This window comes from Acanthochromis polyacanthus, chromosome 24 (genome assembly GCF_021347895.1).
Source record: "Acanthochromis polyacanthus isolate Apoly-LR-REF ecotype Palm Island chromosome 24, KAUST_Apoly_ChrSc, whole genome shotgun sequence".
NCBI classification, from domain to species: Eukaryota; Metazoa; Chordata; class Actinopteri; family Pomacentridae; genus Acanthochromis; species Acanthochromis polyacanthus.
Genome location: NC_067136.1, coordinates 126,717 through 149,224, shown reverse-complemented (window position 1 = coordinate 149,224; position 22,508 = coordinate 126,717). Strand labels below are relative to the sequence as shown.

The following is a 22,508-nucleotide window of genomic DNA, read 5'->3' as shown; positions in this document are numbered from 1 at the left end:
ATTGATCACTATATAAATGCATATATACCAGTATATTAACCACTATATAAATGCGCATATACCAGTATCTTGACTACTATATAAATGCTTATATACCAGTATATTGACCACTATATAAATGCGTATATACCAGTATATTGATCACTATATAAATGCGTATATACCAGTATATTGATCACTATATAAATGCGTATATACCAGTATATTGACCACTATATAAATGTGTATATACCAGTATATTGACCACTATATAAATGTGTATATAGCAGTATATTGACCACTATATAAATGCGTATATACCAGTATATTAACCACTATATAAATGTGTATATACCAGTATATTGACCACTATATAAATGCGTATATACCAGTATATTGACCACTATATAAATGCGTATATACCAGTATATTGACCACTATATAAATGTGTATATACCAGTATATTAACCACTATATAAATGCACATATACCAGTATCTTGACTACTATATAAATGCGTATATACCAGTATATTGACCACTATATAAATGTGTATATAGCAGTATATTGACCACTATATAAATGCGTATATACCAGTATATTGACCACTATATAAATGTGTATATACCAGTATATTGACCACTATATAAATGTGTATATACCAGTATATTGACCACTATATAAATGTGTATATACCAGTATATTGACCACTATATAAATGCGTATATACCAGTATATTGACCACTATATAAATGTGTATATAGCAGTATATTGACCACTATATAAATGTGTATATACCAGTATATTGACCACTATATAAATGCGTATATACCAGTATATTGACCACTATATAAATGCGTATATACCAGTATATTAACCACTATATAAATGCACATATACCAGTATCTTGACTACTATATAAATGCTTATATACCAGTATATTGACCACTATATAAATGCGTATATACCAGTATATTGATCACTATATAAATGCGTATATACCAGTATATTGATCACTATATAAATGCGTATATACCAGTATATTGACCACTATATAAATGCGTATATACCAGTATCTTGACTACTATATAAATGCGTATATACCAGTATATTGATCACTATATAAATGCTTATATACCAGTATATTGACCACTATATAAATGCGTATATACCAGTATATTGACCACTATATGAATGCGTATATAACGTATATTGACCACTATATAAATGCGTATATACCAGTATATTAACCACTATATAAATGCGTATATACCAGTATATTAACCACTATATAAATGCGTATATACGAGTATATTAACCACCATATAAATGCGTATATACCAGTATATTGACCACTATATAAATGTGTATATACCAGTATATTGACCACTATATAAATGCACATATACCAGTATTTTGACTACTATATAAATGCTTATATACCAGTATATTGACCACTATATAAATGCGTATATACCAGTATATTGACCACTATATAAATGTGTATATACCAGTATATTGACCACTATATAAATGCGTATATAGCAGTATATTGACCACTATATAAATGTGTATATACCAGTATATTAACCACCATATAAATGCGTATATACCAGTGTTGTCCAGCAGCTCCTGCAGGCCCTGGGAGAACAGCAGGTTCCTCAGTCGTTCCACTTCGTCCTTCAGCTCTCTGATCAGTTTGGCGTTGGGATCCTCATTGATGACGGCGTTGCAGCGGATCTGTTTGGCGCGGTCGGCATACCTGCAACCGCAACAGATCACATCAAACCGGGTTTATCTCAGCCTTACAAAGCATGATGACTTCACCGATGTGACCAGACGGACCTCAGAGTGCTCAGTGTCTCTTCGTAGTTGATGTCAGCAGGACTTAGAGCAGCGATCATGGCCGTCCGAGAGTTTCCTCCTGGAACACATTAAACGTGCTATCAGCGTCTTTGTGATATGCTAATGCTAACAGCAGTTCAATGTAATTTAAACATACTGTTAGCATCTATGCTAATGCTAATAATAGTAGTCTTGGTGTTGGTTCTGGCAACAGCAGATCACACTGGTACTACTAAGGCTGCCTGAAGTATTTCTGTTTGCGTTTCGATAGTACGAACACTACTCTTTATCTCTGACACTACGTGTGCTACTCTATATTTCTAATACTACAAGTACTAATCTATATTTTCTGATACTATGAATACTACTCTATATCTCTGACACTACTAGTACTACTCTGTATTTCCGGTACTACCAATACTTCTCTGTTTTTCCGGTACTACGACTACGACTCTGTATCTGCGTACTGACCCAGGTTTTCCTTCAGCAGCCAGGTGAGAACAGAGTCTCTGTAGGGAATGAAATCACTTTTCCTCTTCTTACTGCTCTGCTGCAGAAGAGACACGACAACTTCAGATTTTACTGCAGTACAATAACAGGTACTTTGTAGTACTAATGTGTGGACGTACCATCTCGGCCAGAGCTGATATGACTTTTCCTAACGTGGTCAGAGATTTGTTGATGTTCGCTCCCTCCTGAAGGATGAAATACAGGAAATATTAGATAAAAGCAGTAAGCGGCATCAACAAACTGTTCAATTTGACGGGGTTTTTATTTAGTAAATTATGCATATTCCTATGTGTTTCATCTTACTTCCTGTTCTAAATGATGGTGCTTTTATTTTGAAGGACACTAGCTCCCCTCTGAGGTCGGTATTTGTGTAATATTGTGTAAATAAAGTATGTTTGACATAAACCTTTAGAATGTTGTGAAGTTTTCAGTGATCGGATGATTGTTCATCTGTGTGCTACATGCTAAATGCAATGCTAACATTTCTTTGTTTCATTTTTTATTTAGTCTGTAACGGGTTCTTCTGGGATTCAGATCATCTAAGGCGCTAATCATCAGTTTAAGTGTCAGACCATCCATCTGGTTTCTCTTTAAAACTCAGAAATTATAGGATTTATCAGAACTAGAACTAAAAACTACAAAAACAGTGCTATTTTGGCGTCTTTCTGTGACTTTTGCAACATTTCTTGTCATTTTTATGTCATTTTGTGATTTGTTACTTCTTCTTGTCTCATGTTTTTTCTTTCTGTCATTTTTGCTTCTTTTGCTTTTATTTCTTTTTTCATTTTTACTTTTTAGTTTCATTTTTGCTTATTTTAGCTTCACTTTTGCTTATTTAGTTTCATTTTTCTGTCACTTCTACTTCCTTCAGTGTCATTTTTGCTTCTTTCAGTGTCCCTTCTGCTTATTGTTTTTTGCTTCTTTTATTTACATTTTTGCTTCTTTTTGTGTCATTTTCAATTCAGTTAGTGTAATTTTTACTTCTTTTTCTGTGATTTTTGTGTCTTATCTTGTCATCTTCACTTCTTTTTGTGTCATTTCTGCAATGTTTTAGCTCTTTGTTTTCCTCTCTCTCTTTAAGGCATTTCTGTTCTTTCACTTCCTGTCTTTTTACTTTTTCTTTCTTCCTAATTTCCTCTCTTCTTTTATCCCTCCTTCTTCCTTCCTCTTGTTACGCCTCTCTTCCTTCCTCCCTTGTCCTTCTTGTCATTTCTCCTTTGTTCCCATCTGCTTCTATTTCTTTAACCTTGGTGAAAACGCCCAGAATCTAGAGCGTGAAGCTTCAGAACATGCTGACGTCTGACCTTGAGTCGAGTTCCTTTTGCTCCAGAAGAATCTGCTCGCTCGCTTCCTGCCAGGTCCACCAGACTGATCTTACTGACCTGAGGAGAAAGAGTCACAGTTACCTCTGAGTTCAAATAAAAAAGAAAACGTCGCTACATGACGGCTACGTTCAGACCTTCTCCGTGTCCAGGCTGGTCATCTGGTCTCTGCGTTTCTGGGTGAAGACGATGGTGAAGACGGCGTGGGACCTGGACGACGTCTCGTTCATGTTGGTGGCTGCGACCGTCCTGCAACACAGAACCAGAACCGTCAGAGTCGTGGACTACACCTCCCACAATTCCTTAGACTTATTTTAACAAACACTAAAGGTGATTTACTGTCTGACCTTCATGCTCATTTAGACTTTCACCAGCTGCTCACTTTGTTTAACTTTCAGTTTATTGACTTTGTCTTGTGACATTTAGATAATCAGCTGACACTAATCTCATCTTTCAGCTGCTCTCACCGGCACTTTTTAAACAAGTTAACAGCTTTACACATTTAAGAGGTTAAACTGCAACTGTCAAATGAAACTGCAAGAAACAAAACTGACAGAAAAAGATGCAAAGAAGCAAAAAAAGAAGAAGCAAAAATTCACAAAACATAAAAATGACAGTGAGATGCAAAAATGACCAAAAAGAAGCAGGAATGACACTAAAAGACAAGAATGACATGAAACATTGCAAAAATAACACAAAAAGACACAAAAAAGACAAAAAGATGCAAAGATGACACTAAAAGAAGCAAAAAATACATGAAACATTGCAAAAGTGACCCAAAAAATGACACTAAAAGAATCAAAAATAACACAAAAATGAAACAAAAAGATGGAAAAAAAATCACCTAATGAAAATGAAATGAAACATTATGACATTAAAAGAAGCAAAAATGACGATAAAAGACACAAAAAATGACACAAGAAGATGCAAAAATGACACTAAAAGACACAAAAAATGACAAGAAGATGCAAAAATGACACTAAAAGACACAAAAAATGACACAAAAAGATGCAAAAATTCACAAAACATGCAAATGACATGAAATGTTGCAAAAGTGACACACAGAAGCAAAAATGACACAAAAACAAGCAAAAATCACAGAAAAAGATGCTTAAATTCACAAAATAACATAAAAATAACACTAAAAGATGCAAAAATGACCAAAAGGAGCAAAAATTCACCAAACAAGATTAAAATGATGCGACACATTAAAAAAGTGACATTAAGACACATAAAAAGGATGCAAAAAGAAGCAAAAGTCACAGAAAGATGCAAAAAATGGCACTAAAAGTAGCAAACACGACAAGGTAAGACTCAAAAATGACCCAGCAGACCTTGTTGTTTAGCTCTCAGTGTTTTCTGGTTTTATTCTGGTTCTGGATCACCTACTGGACCTTGTTGTTTAACTCTCTCAGTGTTTTCTGCTTTTATTCTGGTTCTGGATCACCTACTGGACCTTGTTGTTTAACTCTCTCAGTGTTTTCTGGTTTTATTCTGGTTCTGGATCACCTACTGGACCTTGTTGTTTAACTCTCTCAGTGTTTTCTGCTTTTATTCTGGTTCTGGATCACCTACCGGGCCTTGTTTCCGGCGTCCATCAGGTCCCGGATGTCGGGGAATCCGGTCACGGCCAGCTTGGACAGGTCCTCCACGTAGGGCCCCAGGATGGGGTGCTCTCGGACCCTCAGGGTGCCCTGGGACTTGGGGTTGAGGAGGTCTCGGACCCGCTCGCAGTAGATCTCCATGTAGGACACCTGGAGGGGAGGCAGCCAATCAGCACTCAGCATGGGAGAAGGTGTGTGAATGTAAGCAGGTAGAAGGAGGAGGCAGGTTTACCTCCACAGAGTAGGTCAGGTCAGGGTCGGAGTTCTCTCCTGTCCTCTGGAACAAGTCCTCACACAGCTGAGGAGACAGAACCAGACATCAGAACCAGGAAGTGACACGTTCAACAGGTGAGTGCTGCAGTATTTACCTGTGGGATGATGCCCTCCTGACCAGGCTCCTGTTTACCCATCATGGTGTAGCTTTTACCAGCTCCCGTCTGGCCGTACGCAAAAATACACACATTATACCCTGGAAAACAGCAGTAATATTAGTATAAAATACACACATTATACCCTGGAAAACAGAAGTAATATTAGTATAAAATACACACATTATACCCTGGAAAACAGAAGTATTATTAGTATAAAATACACACATTATACCTTGGAAAACAGAAGTAATATTAGTATAAAATACACACATTATACCTTGGAAAACAGAAGTAATATTAGTATAAAATACACACATTATACCCTGGAAAACAGAAGTAATATTAGTATAAAATACACACATTATACCCTGGAAAACAGTAGTAATATCAGTAAAAATAACAATGAAAAGGTCGATTATTGTGCTAAGCTTTAGCAGCCTTTACCATCGCTACCGTTAGCATAGCAGCATCAGGACTATCAATATAATCAGAGTCGTCATGACTGGTATCATTAGCATCATCCCCATTAGCAGCATCAGTGTTCATTTCATCAATTAGCAGCATTAGCATCATTAGCATCATCACTACTAACAGCATAGTGCTCATTTAATCAGTTAGCAGCATTAGCACCATCACCAGTTGCACACACATCAACATTAACACGTGTGAGGTCATTATTAGCAAGCACAGCATCAATGCTTGCATCTGAAACATTATCATAAGCATCATCTATTGCATCAACAACAGTCACATTAGCCTCATGGTTGCGTTCATTAGCATCTGCAGCATCGTCAGAAGTAGCACAGCCAACAACATTAACACCTGTGGCATCATTACCAGCATGTGTACCATCGTCAACAAGATAGTCATTGGTTCTAGCACTTGTAGCATCCTTGTATCATTAGCATTAACACTGATACTTGTGACATCATTAACGACGTAGCATTGTCGCAAACGTCTGAAACATTAGCATTAGTATTATCAACACCAGTCTTAATTTGTGGTACCACTAGCAAGTGTGGGATCAATACCAGCTGCATCAAAATTAGCATATGTAGCATCACCACTACTTAATTTGCATCAAAATTAGCAACTGTGGCATTAGAATAGTCTAATTAGCATCATTATGGACACCTGAAATATCTCCATTAGCATTTGTAGCATCAACATTAGCACTTGTAGCATCAACATCAGTTGCATTAGAAGTAATATCCGTAGCATCATCACTGACGTCTGGAACATCGCTAGCCCAAGAATTTGCAGCTTAAACATTAGCATCTGTAGCATCCACACCAATCTCATTAGCATTATTATTGGATTCTGTAACATGATCACTAACATCAGAAACATCATTAACATTAGCACATGCAGCATCAATACTGATTTCAGTTACATCTACAATAGCATCTGTAGCATCACCAGCAGTCACATTAGCATCACGGTTATGTTCTTTAGCATCATTTCAAACATCTGAAGCATAATCATTAGTGTTATCATCTGTAGCATCAACAACAGTCACATTAGCATCACGGTTACGTTCTTTAGTATCATTGCTAACATCTGTAGCATCAACAACAGTCACATTAGCATCACAGTTACGTTCTTTAGTATCATTGCTAACATCTGTGGCATCCACAACAGTCACATTAGCATCACGGTTACGTCCTTTAGCATCACTGCTAACATCTGTAGCATCAACAATGGTCACATTAGCATCATCATTACATTTTTTAGCATCATGGTTAATATCTGAAACATTATCTGTAGCATCAACAGCAGACACATTAGCATCATTGTTACATTCTTTACCACTGTGGCTAGCATCTGAAATGTTATCACTAGCGTTACCATCTTTAGCATCACGACTGGTTTCATCTGAATTAGCACTGGCATCTGCAACATCAACATTAGCCTCTACATCATCAACATTAGCCTGCGTAGCATCAAGTTGAGCTGAAGTTACGATCAACATCTGTAGCATCAACATTAACATTTGTAGCATCACCATTAGCATCTGTAGCATCTCTAGCATGAAGCATCATGTTAGCATCTTTACCTTCGAATGCGTGCAGCAGCATCTCCTCTCCGATGTCCTTGTAAACCTGCCTCTGGGATGCGAAGCTGGGATCCTCGGTCTGCTCATAAACACACACATAAACACACTCCTGGTTCACAGATCCTGGTCAGTATGAATGTTTGTATCGAGTGTGTGACGGTGTGTTTGTGTGATCACCGTGGTGTGCGACCAGTAGGAGTAGTCGAAGGTGAAGTTCTTGGCTCCATCTTTGGCCTGTTTGGGGTTGGAGATACCTGGAGAAGAAAAAGAAGTCCCAGCTGAAGGTGATGACATCACACACGTTCAAGTATCTGTGTAGCAGAGTTCAGCCGGTGGCTAAAAACATATGTCTAATAATAGCCTGTGTTTATATAGCAGCAGGGTCAGAGGTCACATGACGCCCAGAGGCATTCTGGGAGAGCTGAGGCCTGATTTACTGCACCCCAGAACCAGCATTCTGCATTAAGATCAACTGGGGTTGTTAGCCTCGAGCTAACACTGGCTGTTTCTCTTTAACTTAATCATCATAGCAATCATTCCTGCAACTTTTAGTGCCATTTTTGCAACATTTTGCATCATTTAGCATAATTTTTAGCATCTTTTAGTGTCATTTTTGCAACTTTCGGTGTCACTTTTGCTACTTTTGGTGTCATTTGTGCATCTTTTGGTGTCATTTGTACAACTTTTGGTGTCATTTTGCAACGTTTAGCATGAGTTTTAGCATCTTTTAATGACATTTTTGCATCTTTTCAGTGACATTTTTGTTCTTTTAGCATAATTTTTGCACCTTTTAGTGTCACTTTGTAACATTTAGCATATTTTTTTGCATCTTTTCTACTCTGTTAGCATTCTGCACTAAGATCAACAGGGATTGTTAGCCTCAAGCTAACGGCAGCTGTTTCTAACTTTAGCTGAAGTTCAAAGCACAACTTGGAGTGATTTTACTCTTGCTGTTTTCAAGTTGAACATCAGCAGTATTTTTTTTACATTTTAGAATATTTGCAGGAACCATAGTGACATTTTTCACACTTTGACAGAATAAACAGACAAAAACAATCATTCTATTTGGAATAAACTGTAAAGTTACTGGAGACCAAAACAAGAAGGTACATTAAGTGCCGTATTTCATTCATGAATCATTTTTTTCCAGATTTTTTCCCAGACATGCCAGCTGCACTGATGTGATTAGACAGAGCTATAAACATAGATCATCACCACATTTAATACATAACCTCTCATTTAATAGTCTCCACCATTTTTGCATCTTTTAATCTCATTTTTGGAAGATTTTGCTTAATTTTTTTGATCTTTAATGTAATTTTTGCTTCTTTTTGTATCTTTTTTGCTTCTTTTAATCTCATTTTTGATTCTTTTGTATAATTTTTACTTCTTTTTGCATCATTTCCGTGGATTCTAAGGTCATCTTTTCATTTCTTCAGGTCATTTTCGTGCTGCTGCAGGTGTGTTGCTCTTACAGGTAGAGTTTCCCTGCATCTGGATCACACATTTGGCGTTGCGTCCCGTCTCTCTGGAGTTGAACGGTCGGACTCGGACCGCCACCTTCACCGATGCACCCACCATCTTCTAGCTCCGCCCACTCCGCCTGAGGACAGCCAATCAGAGAGCACACGGTCAGAAAACAGTGAAATCAACAGACTTGTCCATTTAGTGCATCCAAAAAGAAACGGAGAAAGAAGAGACAGAAAGAAAAGGCTCAGTAACGGTGAACAGAGGATGCATTCAGCAGGGTGAAACATCTTTCTACAGCTGACAGGAAAATGATCTCTTCCTGTTATAATTACTGGCATAAAACATTTCAAGGTACTAACACAAATTCACTTTGAACCTGTTTGGAGACATTCTGTGGATGAAGAATAAATTCATCCATATCAAATTTTGAGATTTTTTAGTTTGTTTTAGTGTCCTTTTAGCTTCTTTTACTACCACGTTAGCTTGTTTTAGTGTCATTATAGTTTCTTTTAGTGTCCTTTTAGCTTCTTTCACCATCACGTTAGCTTGTTTTAGTGTCATTGTTTCTTTTCGTATCATAATAAATGTCATTTTAGCTTCTAGCATCATTTTTAACTTCTTTCTATGTCATTTTAGCTTTATAAATGTCATTTTAACTTGTAGTGTAATTTTTGCTTTTTTTAGCATCATTTTAGCTTCTTGTAGTGTCGTTTTGGCTTCTTTTAGTGTCATGAACCACAGTGAGTTGTAACGATTCAGAAGTTAACGTTCCTTCTGTTTCCAGCATCCCTTCTTTCCTTCTTTAATCAGAATAAACCCTCCCTCCACCTTCTCCCTCCACCTTCTCTCCTCCCTCCATCCCTGGTTTTGTGGTTGAACCTCCTCTTTTCCACGTCTCCTCCCTCCACTTTATGACTTTCATTCCTTCCCGCTCTTTTATTTCTTCTCCTCCTCTTTTTCCAGCTGAGGTTTTCCTCCCCCCTCACATTCCTGCTCAACTCTCCTCCATACATTTTCCTCTCTTCTTCTTCTCTTTCTTTAAAAGCTGCTTCTTCTTCTACCACATTCCTCTATCTGTTGTGTTTCCTCATTGCCGTGGAAACCAGAGCAGCCTCTTCCTGACCTCCATGTTTCTACGTTTCCTCTCTGAGTGTGTTTCTGTGTGTGTTACTGTGTTACTGTGTGTTTCTGTGTGTGTGTCTTTCTGAGTGTGTTACTGTGTTACTGTGTGTGTTTCTGTGTAATTAAGGCCTCTGTTCTCTGTAATGAAAACATTCCAACACTCTGAACATTCATCTGAAGTCAGCAGACGTTATTTTTCCCAGCTGATCGATCGACCAGTTTGTAAATTATTGATCTGAATCTCTAATTATTATCTTCAGGTTTTTTTCTCGTCTACATCCGTCTGGTTTCTCTTAATAAATGAGTTTCTGTCTGATCGATCCAAACAAAGACCAGAATGAGAATCTTTTCTGTCTGTTGGTATTAAAGATAGATGCACTTGTCCAGGTCACGTCTCATTAAATCACGACATCAGAAACTTCCTGTGTTTCCATGGCAACTACAGACGACACACCCTCATGTAAACATAAACAAATAAAGCCTCTGACCGCAGTCACACCTGGACAGGTGAAGCAGAGACGAACACGGCTCATATTTAAATGTTTACATTCACAGCAGAGCAGAGAAACAAAGATTTACTTAATATTTTACGTTTTGTCGTTTTTGCATCATTATTGCTTCTTTAAGTTCAATTTTTTGCTTCTTTTTGTGTCATTTTTGTTTCTTTTCTGTCATTTTTGATTCTTTTTGTTTAATTTTTGCTTCTTTTTGTTTAATTGTTACGTCTTTTAGTGTCTTAATCTCACTTTTGCCATTTTTGGTGTCCTTTTTGTATCTTTTAATCTAATTGTTGCTAATTTTGCATCATTTTTGCTTCTTTTTGTGTAATTCTTGTCTTTTTGTGTCCTTTTTGTGTCTTTTTGTGTTATTTTTGCCAATTTTTTGTGTCATTCTTGTATCTTTTAATCTAATTGTTGCTACTTTGTGCATCATTTTTGCCACTTTAATCAAATTTTTTGCTTCTTTTCCTGTCGTTTTTGCCAGTTTTAATCTAATTTCCGCTTCTGTTAGTGTCACTTTTGCGTAATTTGTGCCACTTTTTGTGTCACTGTTGCCTCTTCTGATCTCATTCTTGTTTCTTTTTGTGTAATTTTTGCATCCTTTAATTTTATTTTTGGAACATTTTTTTTTTTAGTTTTGCTGTGTTTCTTAATTAAATGTAATCTAAAGTGCTTCTGATGAAACACCCGGACAGTAAGTTTATGTTCAGATAAATGCTGTGTTTTAGGTGATTTTCTTAAAGTTAGCAGCAGGTCTTAACTGGCTCAGTTTATCTGAAACGTCTGGCGTGTTTCAGTCCGAGTTATTTCTCTGAATGAGTTCCTCCTGACCTCATTCCTGATTTAATCTGATTTCTGCTCGTCACAAACGGTTTGCTGCTCAGCGATCTTTATTCCTTTATTCAGATGAACAATCACCAAAACAAATCATCTGATGGCTTCAGGAGCTCGTCTGAGTGGAAACACAGTTAAATCTGTCACCTTTTAACAAAGCCACTGAACTAAACAAGTTTTCAGGAAACGTTTCTGGAACGTTGCTGCACATTTCAACACATTTCTTATTATTAACAGTCATTTTTTCTGATTTTTGAGAGCATTTCATTACAGATTTCTGTCAGACAGATTATCAATTTTAACATTATCGTTAAAATATTTTTCATTTGGACATTTTATTGATATTTATTAAAATTGTGAGATTTAATGTTACTACTATTTTTATAATATTCCTCAGACGTGCTATTTGTCCTAAACATTTTAAACATGTTATTTTCAAACATTTCTACACGTGCTGTTTTAAAATATTTTTATATAATAATGATATTTTGTTCATATATTTCATTTCATTCATTTTTTAATTTTTTTTCCTTCTTAATTGTTTTTAAAATAAATATTTATCTGATTTTTTTATTCCCACAGACATTTATTAATATTTTTTAATTTTTATTCCCTTCATACTTTTGGGTGTATATTTTTGTCTTGTAATTTTAAAAACATCCCTTTTCTTCCCTGAACATTTATTTTTCTGAGCAGTTAAAAAATGTTCTTCCCAGACATTTCTGCAAAATATTTGTCCTGATTTTTTTAAATCCATTTTTAAAAAAATATTTTGCCCTTTTTGCGCATTTTTTACAATGTTTTTGTATTTAAATACCGTAATTTTATTTTCCTTTAAAATGTATAAAATAATGTTTTTGTATTTTTCCCTTAAACATAAATACTACTAAAACAACAATAACAACAGCAATAACAATAATAACAACAAAACTAATAATAAGAATATTCTTTTTAACTTGACATATATGCATACACATACATGTACATGTGTGTGTCTATGTGTGTGTGTGTGTGTGTGTGTGTGTGTGTGTGTGTGTGTGTGTGTGTGTTCTTGTACTTGCTACATGGTGAGTACCATTTTCTGCATTTAACTATCAAAGTGAGGACATTTTTACAAAGTGAGGACATTTTTACAAAGTGAGGACATTTTGGCCGGTCCTCACTTTGAAACAGCCATGTTTGAGGGTGAAGACTTGTTTTTAGAGAACAGGTATGAATTGAGGTTTGGTTAGGGTTAGGGTAAGGATTAGGGTTAGGCGATCAGTTGTGATGGTTAAGGTTAGGGTAAGGCTCTAGGAAATGCATTACGCCTATGGATGTCCTCACTAAGATAGAAGTACAAATGTGTGTGTGTGTGTGTGTGTGTGTGTGTGTGTGTGTGTGTGTGTGTGTGTGTGTGTGTGTGTGTGTGTGTGTGTGTGTGTGTGTCACAGTAGAGATGGCAATTCTCCTAGTAGAGATTGCGATTGACATCTCTACTGTGACACATATATATGTCTTTTTTTTTAAAAAACATATTTATATATTTCAAGGCATTTCTTTCCATCTTGGACATTTAAAATTTTCAGGCATTTAATGATAAACTTATCAGTCATTTTAAAAACAGTTTTCATTTTGGTGTCTTAATCTCACTTTTTCCACTTTTTGTGTCATTTTTGCGACTTTAATCTGACTTTTTCCACTTTTTTCTTCATTGTGTGTAACTTCAGCGTCTCTCCCTCGGCCTTCAGCCTCCGTCGGTGGAGCTGATGAAAGCTGGAGGATCATTGTGTTTCTACTGTTTGTTCTGTCAACAGACTGATGGTGGATCAGATAGAGACTGTACTCTGATCTTATTGTCTGAAGCATGAGGTGAGCAGCAGAGCGCTGACTTCACTGCACAGGCATCCACACACACACACACACTAACACACACAGTAACACACACACTAACACACACTAAAACTCTCTGTCTGCCTGTAGCTGAACCGGTTAGCTCAGCTGCTGCTAGTCAAACTAACCAGCTGTTTAAACACATTTTTCAGCTTCAAAGCAGCAGATTCCTGCCGTCGCTTTCTCTTTTTTCTGAAACCAGCTGGAGGCTCTGCCAGCCAATCAGACGCCTCGGCCAGGCACAAATTACACAACAGCGGGCTGGGAGGAGGATGGAAATGGACGGTGTGCTGAGCTGCAGTCAGACGTTCTGCTAACGTGGAAATAAGCCGATAAACCAGCAGAAACAGCGCTCTGACAGAGTTTATTCAACGTTTACTGGACGCTTAGTCGACTCCACACTAACAGAGACGTCAAACTGGCAAAGAAAACGTTAAATATGGACAGAAAAATGTTAAAAAAACAGAAAGAAGTGTCACAAAGAGACACAAAGCTACCAAGATGGGACAGAAAACCAGCAAAATGTGACAAAAACAGTCAGAAATGGATTCTGAACGACCACAGAGACAGAAAACGATCAATGTGAGACACAAAATGACACAAACTAGGCGAAAAATAACCAGAAAGACACAAATTATCAAGGAAGAGACACAAAACTAAACAAACTGTCCCAAATGTGGCACAAAACCACCAAAATACAGCAAAATATGACCAAAAAGTGAAGCAAAATTGACAATAAGTGTCACAAAATGGTCAGAATGTGAAAAAAATAACCACAAAAAGACAAAACGGCAACACGGAGACATAAGAGCATCAAAACCAGACAGGAAAGGTCCCAAATGTGGCAGAAAACCACCAACATGGGACAAAAACTCACCACAAAGAGACAGAAAACTATTAATATGAGACACAAAATGACAAACATTCTGCCAGAAACAACCATAAAGAGACAAAGTGGCAAGAAAGAGACACAAAACCACCAAAACCAGACAGAAAATCTCCCACGTGACAGAAAACCACCAAAATGGAACAAAAAATAACCATAAAGAGACACAAAATGAACAATATGCAACACAAAATGGGCAAAATGGACCAATAACCAACCTAAAAGACATGCAAAATGACAAACATTAGACAAAAACAACCATTAAGAGACAAAGTGGTAAGAAAGAGACGCAAAAATCATTAAAACCAGACAGAAAATGTCCCACATGTGACAGAAAACCACCAGAATGTAAAAAAAAATAGCCATAAAGAGACACAAAATGAACAATATGCAACACAAAATGGACCAATAACCAACCAAAAAGACATGCAAAATGACAAACATTAGACAAAAACAACCATAAAGAGGTAAAGTGGCAAGAAAGAGACGCAAAAACCACCAAAACCAGACAGAAAATGTCCCAAATGTGACAGAAAACCACCAGAATGGACCAAAAAACAGCCAAGAAGAGATGAAAATGACCACAAATACACAGAGAATTAAAAATATAAGACATAAAATGGGTAAAATGGGACAAAAAGTAAACAAACACTAAACACAAATGACAAATATTAGGTAAATAATACCGATGAAGAGACAAACTGCCAAGAAAAAGACACAAAATAAACACCAGGTGTCACAAACTGACCAGAAAAAATAACCACATCTGGCAATAAATACAGAAACTGACCAAAACCAGACAAAAAATGTCCCAAATGTGACACAAAACCAGCAAAACGTAACATAAAACGACCGCAAAGAGACACAGAATGACCACAAATACAGACAAAACGAAAAATATAAGACATTAACTGACAAAAACAGGACAGAAAACAACCACAAAGAGACAAACGGTCAACACAGAGACACAAAATCACCCAAACCAGACAGAAAATGTTTTGTGTAATAATGCTTCATAACCACAGCTCGTTTTTATCCACTATTTCTTATTTTACATCTAAAGCAGCCGTTTAACCACCAGGACGTCTGAGGAAGCTTCACATCACATTAATTACTAGTTCATTTGTGTTTTTATTTTAAATCAACTGAATCTGTCTGCAGATTTTATTAAGATTCAGATCAGTGATAAAAACAGTTAAAAAAAGACCTGAGATAAAATAAATAAGTCACAGATAAATACTGGAGCAGAGAATGAGCATAAATAAGTGAAAACAGAGTCAAAAGTAAGGAGTGTTGATGTCGTTTTACGCCGTAAGTCAGAACTCACATCCGTACATAAACACAGCAGGTCCTCGACTTACAGCGTTTCATCGTTACGTCTGAACTGGTTACTGGAACTAGTTGATGAGCGGATGAATACGTCGTCACAGCGCTATCAGACAGCTTTGTTTCCATCCTCTGGTTGTTCTCCACCTTGGATTGTTCTACATTCTCTAACTTTATGTCCATTATGGCTCCCAGCATAAGTCAGACTTCTGATGCTGGAGGAAAAGGAAAGCGTCTCCATGGAAGAGAAACTAGAATAAAACGGTGAAGAACATCTTCTCCCAGCAGCCCAGAGTGGACAACAACCACAGCAGGAAAGGTCAGGAACCGTCTCTTTATTTATCGTTACTGAACAGAGTTTTATGTCCTAGATCATGATTATAACGCTGTGATAGAGGAGCAGGGACAGGACTATTGATTATTGATCAGAACCTGATCAGATCAGAGGAGACGACTCAGACTGACGGCTGCATGTGGACGGATCAGAGGAGGAATGTGATAATGAATGGTCTGCACACCACACACACTAAAACACACACACACACACTAAAACACACACACTAAAAAACACAAACACACACACACACACACACACACACACACACTAAAGAGACTAAAGAACACACAGCACCTCCCTCTTCCTAAAGATAGCCGACAGCCTCTGAAGAACATTTTAACCGTTTGATCACATGACAAAGAGCCTCGTGCTGCCTTCAGGTGCTGCAGGACGGACGTCTAGTTTCACTGCTTGGACAAAAACTGACCACAAAGAGACAAAGTGGCAAGAAAGAGACGCAAAAACCAGCAAAACCAGACAGAAAATGTGCCAAATGTGACATAAAACCACCAGAATGAACCAAAAACAGCCACAAATACATGTGAAACTGTCAACACCTGTCAGAAAATGGACAGAATGGGACAAAAAATAACCACAACTAGCAATAGAGACAGAAATTGACTAAAATCAGACAGACAACACACTAAATGTGACATAAAACCACCAAAATGTGACATAAAACGACAATAAAGGGACGTAAAATGACCACAAATACACAGAAAATGGAAAATATGAGACACAAAAAGGCCAAAATGGAATAAAAAATAACCACAAAGGGACCAGTTGGTGAGAATGAGATGGAAACTGATCAAAACCAGACAGAAAATGTCCCAAATGTGACACAAAAACACCAAAATGGAACAATACAGGAAAATAAAGACACACAAAAATACATACAAAATGAACGTCTGTCACAAAAAGGTGAGAATTTGACAAAAGCCGACCACAAAGAGACACAAACTGACAAACATTCTGCAAAAAATAACCATAAAGAGAAAAACTGTCAAGAAAGAGATGCAAAAAAATCACAGAAATCAGACGGAAAATGTGCCAAATGTGACATAAAACCATCAAAATGGACCAAAAACAGCCATAAACAGATGTGAAACTATCAATATGTGTCAAAAAATGGACAGAATGGGACAAAAAAATAACCACAAAGAGACAAAATATCAACACAGAGACACAAAACCTATAGAACCAGACATAAAATGTCCCAAATGTGACATAAAACCATCAAAATGGACCAAAAACAGCTAGAAAGAGACACAAAACAACAAATATGTGACAGAATATGGGACCAAAAGAACCCCAAAGAGAGCAGCTGGTGAGAATGAGATGGAAACTGACCAACACCAAACATAAAATGTACCAAAGGAGACACAAAACCACCAAGATGGCACAAAAAACACCAAAAAGAGATGCACAACGAACAACACTAAACACAAAACAACCACAAAGAGACCAGTTATCAACACAGAGACACAAAAAACACCAAAACTACATAAAAAATGCCATAAAGGTGACATAAAACCTCCACAAAGGGACAAAAAACGACCATAAAGAGACGTAAAACGACCATAAAGAGACGCAAAACGACCATAAAGAGACGCAAAACGACCATAAAGAGACGTAAAACGACCATAAAGAGACGCAAAACGACCATAAAGAGACGCAAAACGACCATAAAGAGACGTAAAACGACCATAAAGAGACGCAAAACGACCATAAAGAGACGCAAAACGACCATAAAGAGACGCAAAACGACCATAAAGAGACGTAAAACGACCATAAAGAGACGTAAAACGACCATAAAGAGACGCAAAACGACCATAAAGAGACGCAAAACGACCATAAAGAGACGTAAAACGACCATAAAGAGACGCAAAACGACCATAAAGAGACGTAAAACGACCATAAAGAGACGTAAAACGACCATAAAGAGACGCAAAACGACCATAAAGAGACGCAAAACGACCACAAAGAGACGCAAAACGACCACACACACAAAGAACAGGTCCAGAGATGCCTTCAGGTGCTGTGGGAAATACAGAAGTAAGAGTCTGTTTTAACTTTAAATCTACAGAGGAGTTCATTTATTGGATTATTATCAAACATTTGGGTGGAATTGGGAGAAGACTGTCTTTTTAATTTTAAATATAAATATTGTACCAAATGAATCCGTTAAGTCTGGAAATATTTGAATGTTTACGTCTCTTAGAATCTAAATGAACTTTTCAGACACTTTATTCTCTGTAAATATATTTTATGATGTTTACTTTTAAGACATTTTCTGATTTTTGTGTTTTTTTAAGCTTCCGCTAATTTGAAGAAACTTTCCTGTTTGTTAAATGTTTTTTTTTCCTGAGAGTTTTTTGACATTTGGTTCAGATTCTGAAGATGTTAAATTTAAAAGTTTGCGTCGATTTCAGGGCTTTAAACTCTAAACGTTTTTCTGACATTTATCTCTCTAATAAAACAGATTCTTGTGGCGCTCCAGGAGCAGAGAATCGGTGGTTCACGGTTCCTCCTCGTGTTTAATCTGTGATTTTAACGCTGATAAACGACGTGACGAGCAGAAGATCAGGATCAGACCAGCAGCAGACGAAAGACGCTTCCTCTGGTTTGGTTCATTTCCAGTTAAACCTCAAACTAAATCAGAATTTCATGAAACATAAAACAAATGTCAGAGAACATACACACATGTAAGAATATTTTGAGGGGAGAAAAACAAAAAATATAAGAAAAATGTCTGAAAATTATAAAATGTAACAAAATGTCAAAAAAATACCACATCTCTGAGGGTAAAAAAAAGAAGAAAATGTCAGAAAATTGTCTAAAAATAATTTAAAAATAAAAACATCTAAATCAAATTTAATAAAATATTATTAAAATGTCCAAAATTAAATCAATTATAAAATTCCTGAGAGGAAAAGAGCAAAATATAAGAAAAATGTCAAAATAATTGCATGAATTTGTAAATATAACTCATCAAAAAACATTTAGACAAAATGTGAAATATAAAATATTATTTAAAAAATCTGAGGATGAAAAAATGAAAAAAATGTCAAATAATGGTTAAATAAATACAATAAAATGTTTAAATAGAATTTTATAAAACATTAACTGTCAGAAAATATACATATGTGTAAAAATAAAAGGAAAAAATAAATAAAAAAATAGATAAAAACTGTCAGAATATTGTTGGAAACATTTAAATAAAATTTAATAAAATGTGCAAAAAATCTCTGAGTTAAAAAAATTTATAAAATGTCAGAAAATTGTCTAAAAATGTTTTTATAAAAAAAATAAATAAAATTAAATAAATATCAAAATGTTAAAAATACATATTAATAAAATCTGAAGGGGAAAAAAGGAGCAAAATAAATGAAAAACGTCTGAATATTTGCATAAACTTTTAAAAAGAATTTATAAAAAAATAAACAGAAAAATCTAAAATATCATTCAGAAAATTTAAAGGGGAAAAAAATTATGAGAAGTCCCCCCAAAAAATCAAAACACATAGTTAAAATTTTAAAAATCTCATTAATACACAAAAGAAAAATGTCAGAAAAGATGTAGAAACTTTGAAGTTAAATTCCAGAAAACATGAATTAAATGTTCAATAAAATGTTCATAAAAAAGATTAATTCAAAGATATAACTGATTTAATTTCTACAGTGAAACTTCAGATAATTATGGAGTTTTTTCTGATTATTTTCAGACTAAATGTCAGATAATAATCCAGTAAATCATCAGATAATAATCCAGTAAATCGTCAGATAATAATCCAGTTAATCATCAGATAATAATCCAGTAAATCATCGGATAATAATCCAGTAAATCATCGGATAATAATCCAGTAAATCCTGTCCTGTCGTGGTCATCAGCTGCTCTGTCGGTTCGTCTACTTTCTGTTTGTCAGATAACCAGTGTGTGTTTGGTTCAAGGTTCACCTGCAGACGACACGTGACTCAACGTTCCTCACCTGGAGAACACACACCTTCATCTGCCGGCTTTATGAGGACGATTAGTGTCTGACTGAAGTCTAAAGGAGCCGAAACGTCCTCAGAGAGACGCCATGAATCACAGAGGTCCTCACAAGGACACAACACACACACTAAACACACACACACGCTAGAATCACAACAAAAAGATGCCAAAGAGCAACAAAAAATGTGAGATTATGAGAAAAACAAGCAACATTTACCACAAAAAGACAACGTCACGACAAAAAGCCATTAAATTACCACAAAAAGTTACAAAAAGTCACAAAGTTACCACAAAAAGACACGTCACGACAAAAAGCCACTAAATTACCACAAAAAGTTACAAAAAGTCACAAAGTTACCACAAAAAGACAACGTCAGGACAAAAAGCCACTAAATTACCACAAAAAGTTACAAAAAGTCACAAAGTTACCACAAAAAGACACAACGTCAGGACAAAAAGCCACTAAATTACCACAAAAAGTTACAAAAAGTCACAAAGTTACCACAAAAAGACAAAATCCCAACAAAAAAGATGCCAAAGAACCACAATAAATGTGAAATTGTCATAAAAGCGGGTAAAAATTACCACAAAGTCACTAAATTAGCACAAAAAGACATTAAATTATCACACAAATGTACCAAGTTAACACAAAAAGTCCCAAAATTAACACAAGAAGTCACAAAAATGTACGAAATTACAACAAAGTCAAACAAATGTACTGTTACCACAAAAAGTCCCAAAATTAACACACACACACAAATGGTAGAATTTCAACAAAAAGACGCCAAAGAACCACAATAAATGTGAAATGAGCACAAAAAGTCACACAAACACACTTTATGAACACAAACACTCCATGATGACTGTAGTGTTACTGAATAACATCAATCCAACAACATGCAGCTAAAAATACACACTCACACTCTCTAACACACACACAGACACACACACTCACACTCTCTAACACACACACAGACACACACACTCACACTCTCTAACACACACACACTCAGACACACACAGAGACACACACTCAGACACACACTCAGACACACACTCGGATAGCTGGCATTCTTTTAGCGCTTCATGCTAACTTTAGCTGCAGAGAGCAGAGCAGTCTGACTACGACAGGAGGAGGACTGGTTGGTCAGTCTGAAGACACAACAACAACAACACAACAGTAAACAACAACAGTAAACAACAACAGCAGCAGCTGACAGCTCCAGGTGAACCTGCTCTGAATGATCCAGTTCATAGATTCAGTAGAAAATAACTAATAAATCTGATTCTTCTCTGTCTTCCTTCAGCTCTGCTCTCTGATGTTTGATTTCCTTTTTTAACCGTTTTTCTGCTTTCATCTGATTTTTTCTCCGTTCAGGCGTAAAGTTTTCATTTTATGCTGCTTTAATCTGATCGGATGAATAAAATTAAAGGTAAAACCCGGACTTACTGCATTAAAGAGATTTAAAACACAGAAAATAAATATAAGAAATAATAAATACAGAGAATAAAACAAGGAAAGTGTTAATGTGAGTAGAATTATTAAATAAACACAGAAAATAAATATAAGAAATAATAAATACAGAGAATAAAACAAGGAAAGTGTTAATGTGAGAGTAGAATTATTAAATAAACAGAAAATAAATATAAGAAATAATAAATACAGAGAATAAAACAAGGAAAGCGTTAATGTGAGAGTAGAATTATTAAATAAACACAGAAAATAAATATAAGAAATAATAAATACAGAGAATAAAACAAGGGAAGCGTTCATGTGAGTAGAATTATTAAATAAACAGAAAATAAATATAAGAAATAATAAATACAGAGAATAAAACAAGGGAAACGTTAATGTGAGAGTAGAATTATTAAATAAACACAGAAAATAAATATAAGAAATAATAAATACAGAGAATAAAACAAGGGAAGTGTTAATGTGAGTAGAATTATTAAATAAACAGAAAATAAATATAAGAAATAATAAATACAGAGAATAAAACAAGGGAAGCGTTCATGTGAGTAGAATTATTAAATAAACAGAAAATAAATATAAGAAATAATAAATACAGAGAATAAAACAAGGAAAGTGTTAATGTGAGAGTAGAATTATTAAATAAACAGAAAACGCCTCCAATCATTTCTGATTTTACAGTTTTTATCATTTTAAACTAAATATTTATTGAAAAATATTCAAACATCATGTAAATATTTCCATTTTAGTTTGGACATTTTGATTTTATTGAATTAAATTTGAACATCCTTTTGTTTTGCTTTTTTTAATTTATTTTGAAAAACATTTTTTTTCAGTTTTCTGAGATTGTTTTATTTTAAATTCGTTTTTGCTTAATTATTTTTATTTATTTATTTTTTTACCATTTTTGACATTTTCTGACATTTTTTATAAATTTTTTTTTAATTTTTATTAATTAAATTCTATTTCCAGTTTCTATTTTTCTCATATTTTGCTCCGTTTTTACCCCAG

The 22,508-nt window shown here is 35.5% G+C and overlaps 1 protein-coding gene across 1 annotated transcript in view; it reads right to left on the bottom strand.

Moving 5' to 3' along the window:
• The window catches only part of LOC110970056 (kinesin-like protein KIF1C), a 47,552-nt gene that overhangs the window by 23,198 nt on the left and 1,846 nt on the right, over positions 1-22,508 (bottom strand). Inside the window, 12 exon segments of the mRNA XM_051944559.1 lie at positions 1,592-1,740; positions 1,824-1,902; positions 2,295-2,373; positions 2,453-2,518; positions 3,638-3,715; positions 3,793-3,904; positions 5,231-5,409; positions 5,492-5,557; positions 5,628-5,728; positions 7,687-7,765; positions 7,864-7,940; positions 9,162-9,289. Of these exon segments, the coding sequence (XP_051800519.1) occupies positions 1,592-1,740; positions 1,824-1,902; positions 2,295-2,373; positions 2,453-2,518; positions 3,638-3,715; positions 3,793-3,904; positions 5,231-5,409; positions 5,492-5,557; positions 5,628-5,728; positions 7,687-7,765; positions 7,864-7,940; positions 9,162-9,267 (1,171 nt within the window). The 5' untranslated portion in view covers positions 9,268-9,289.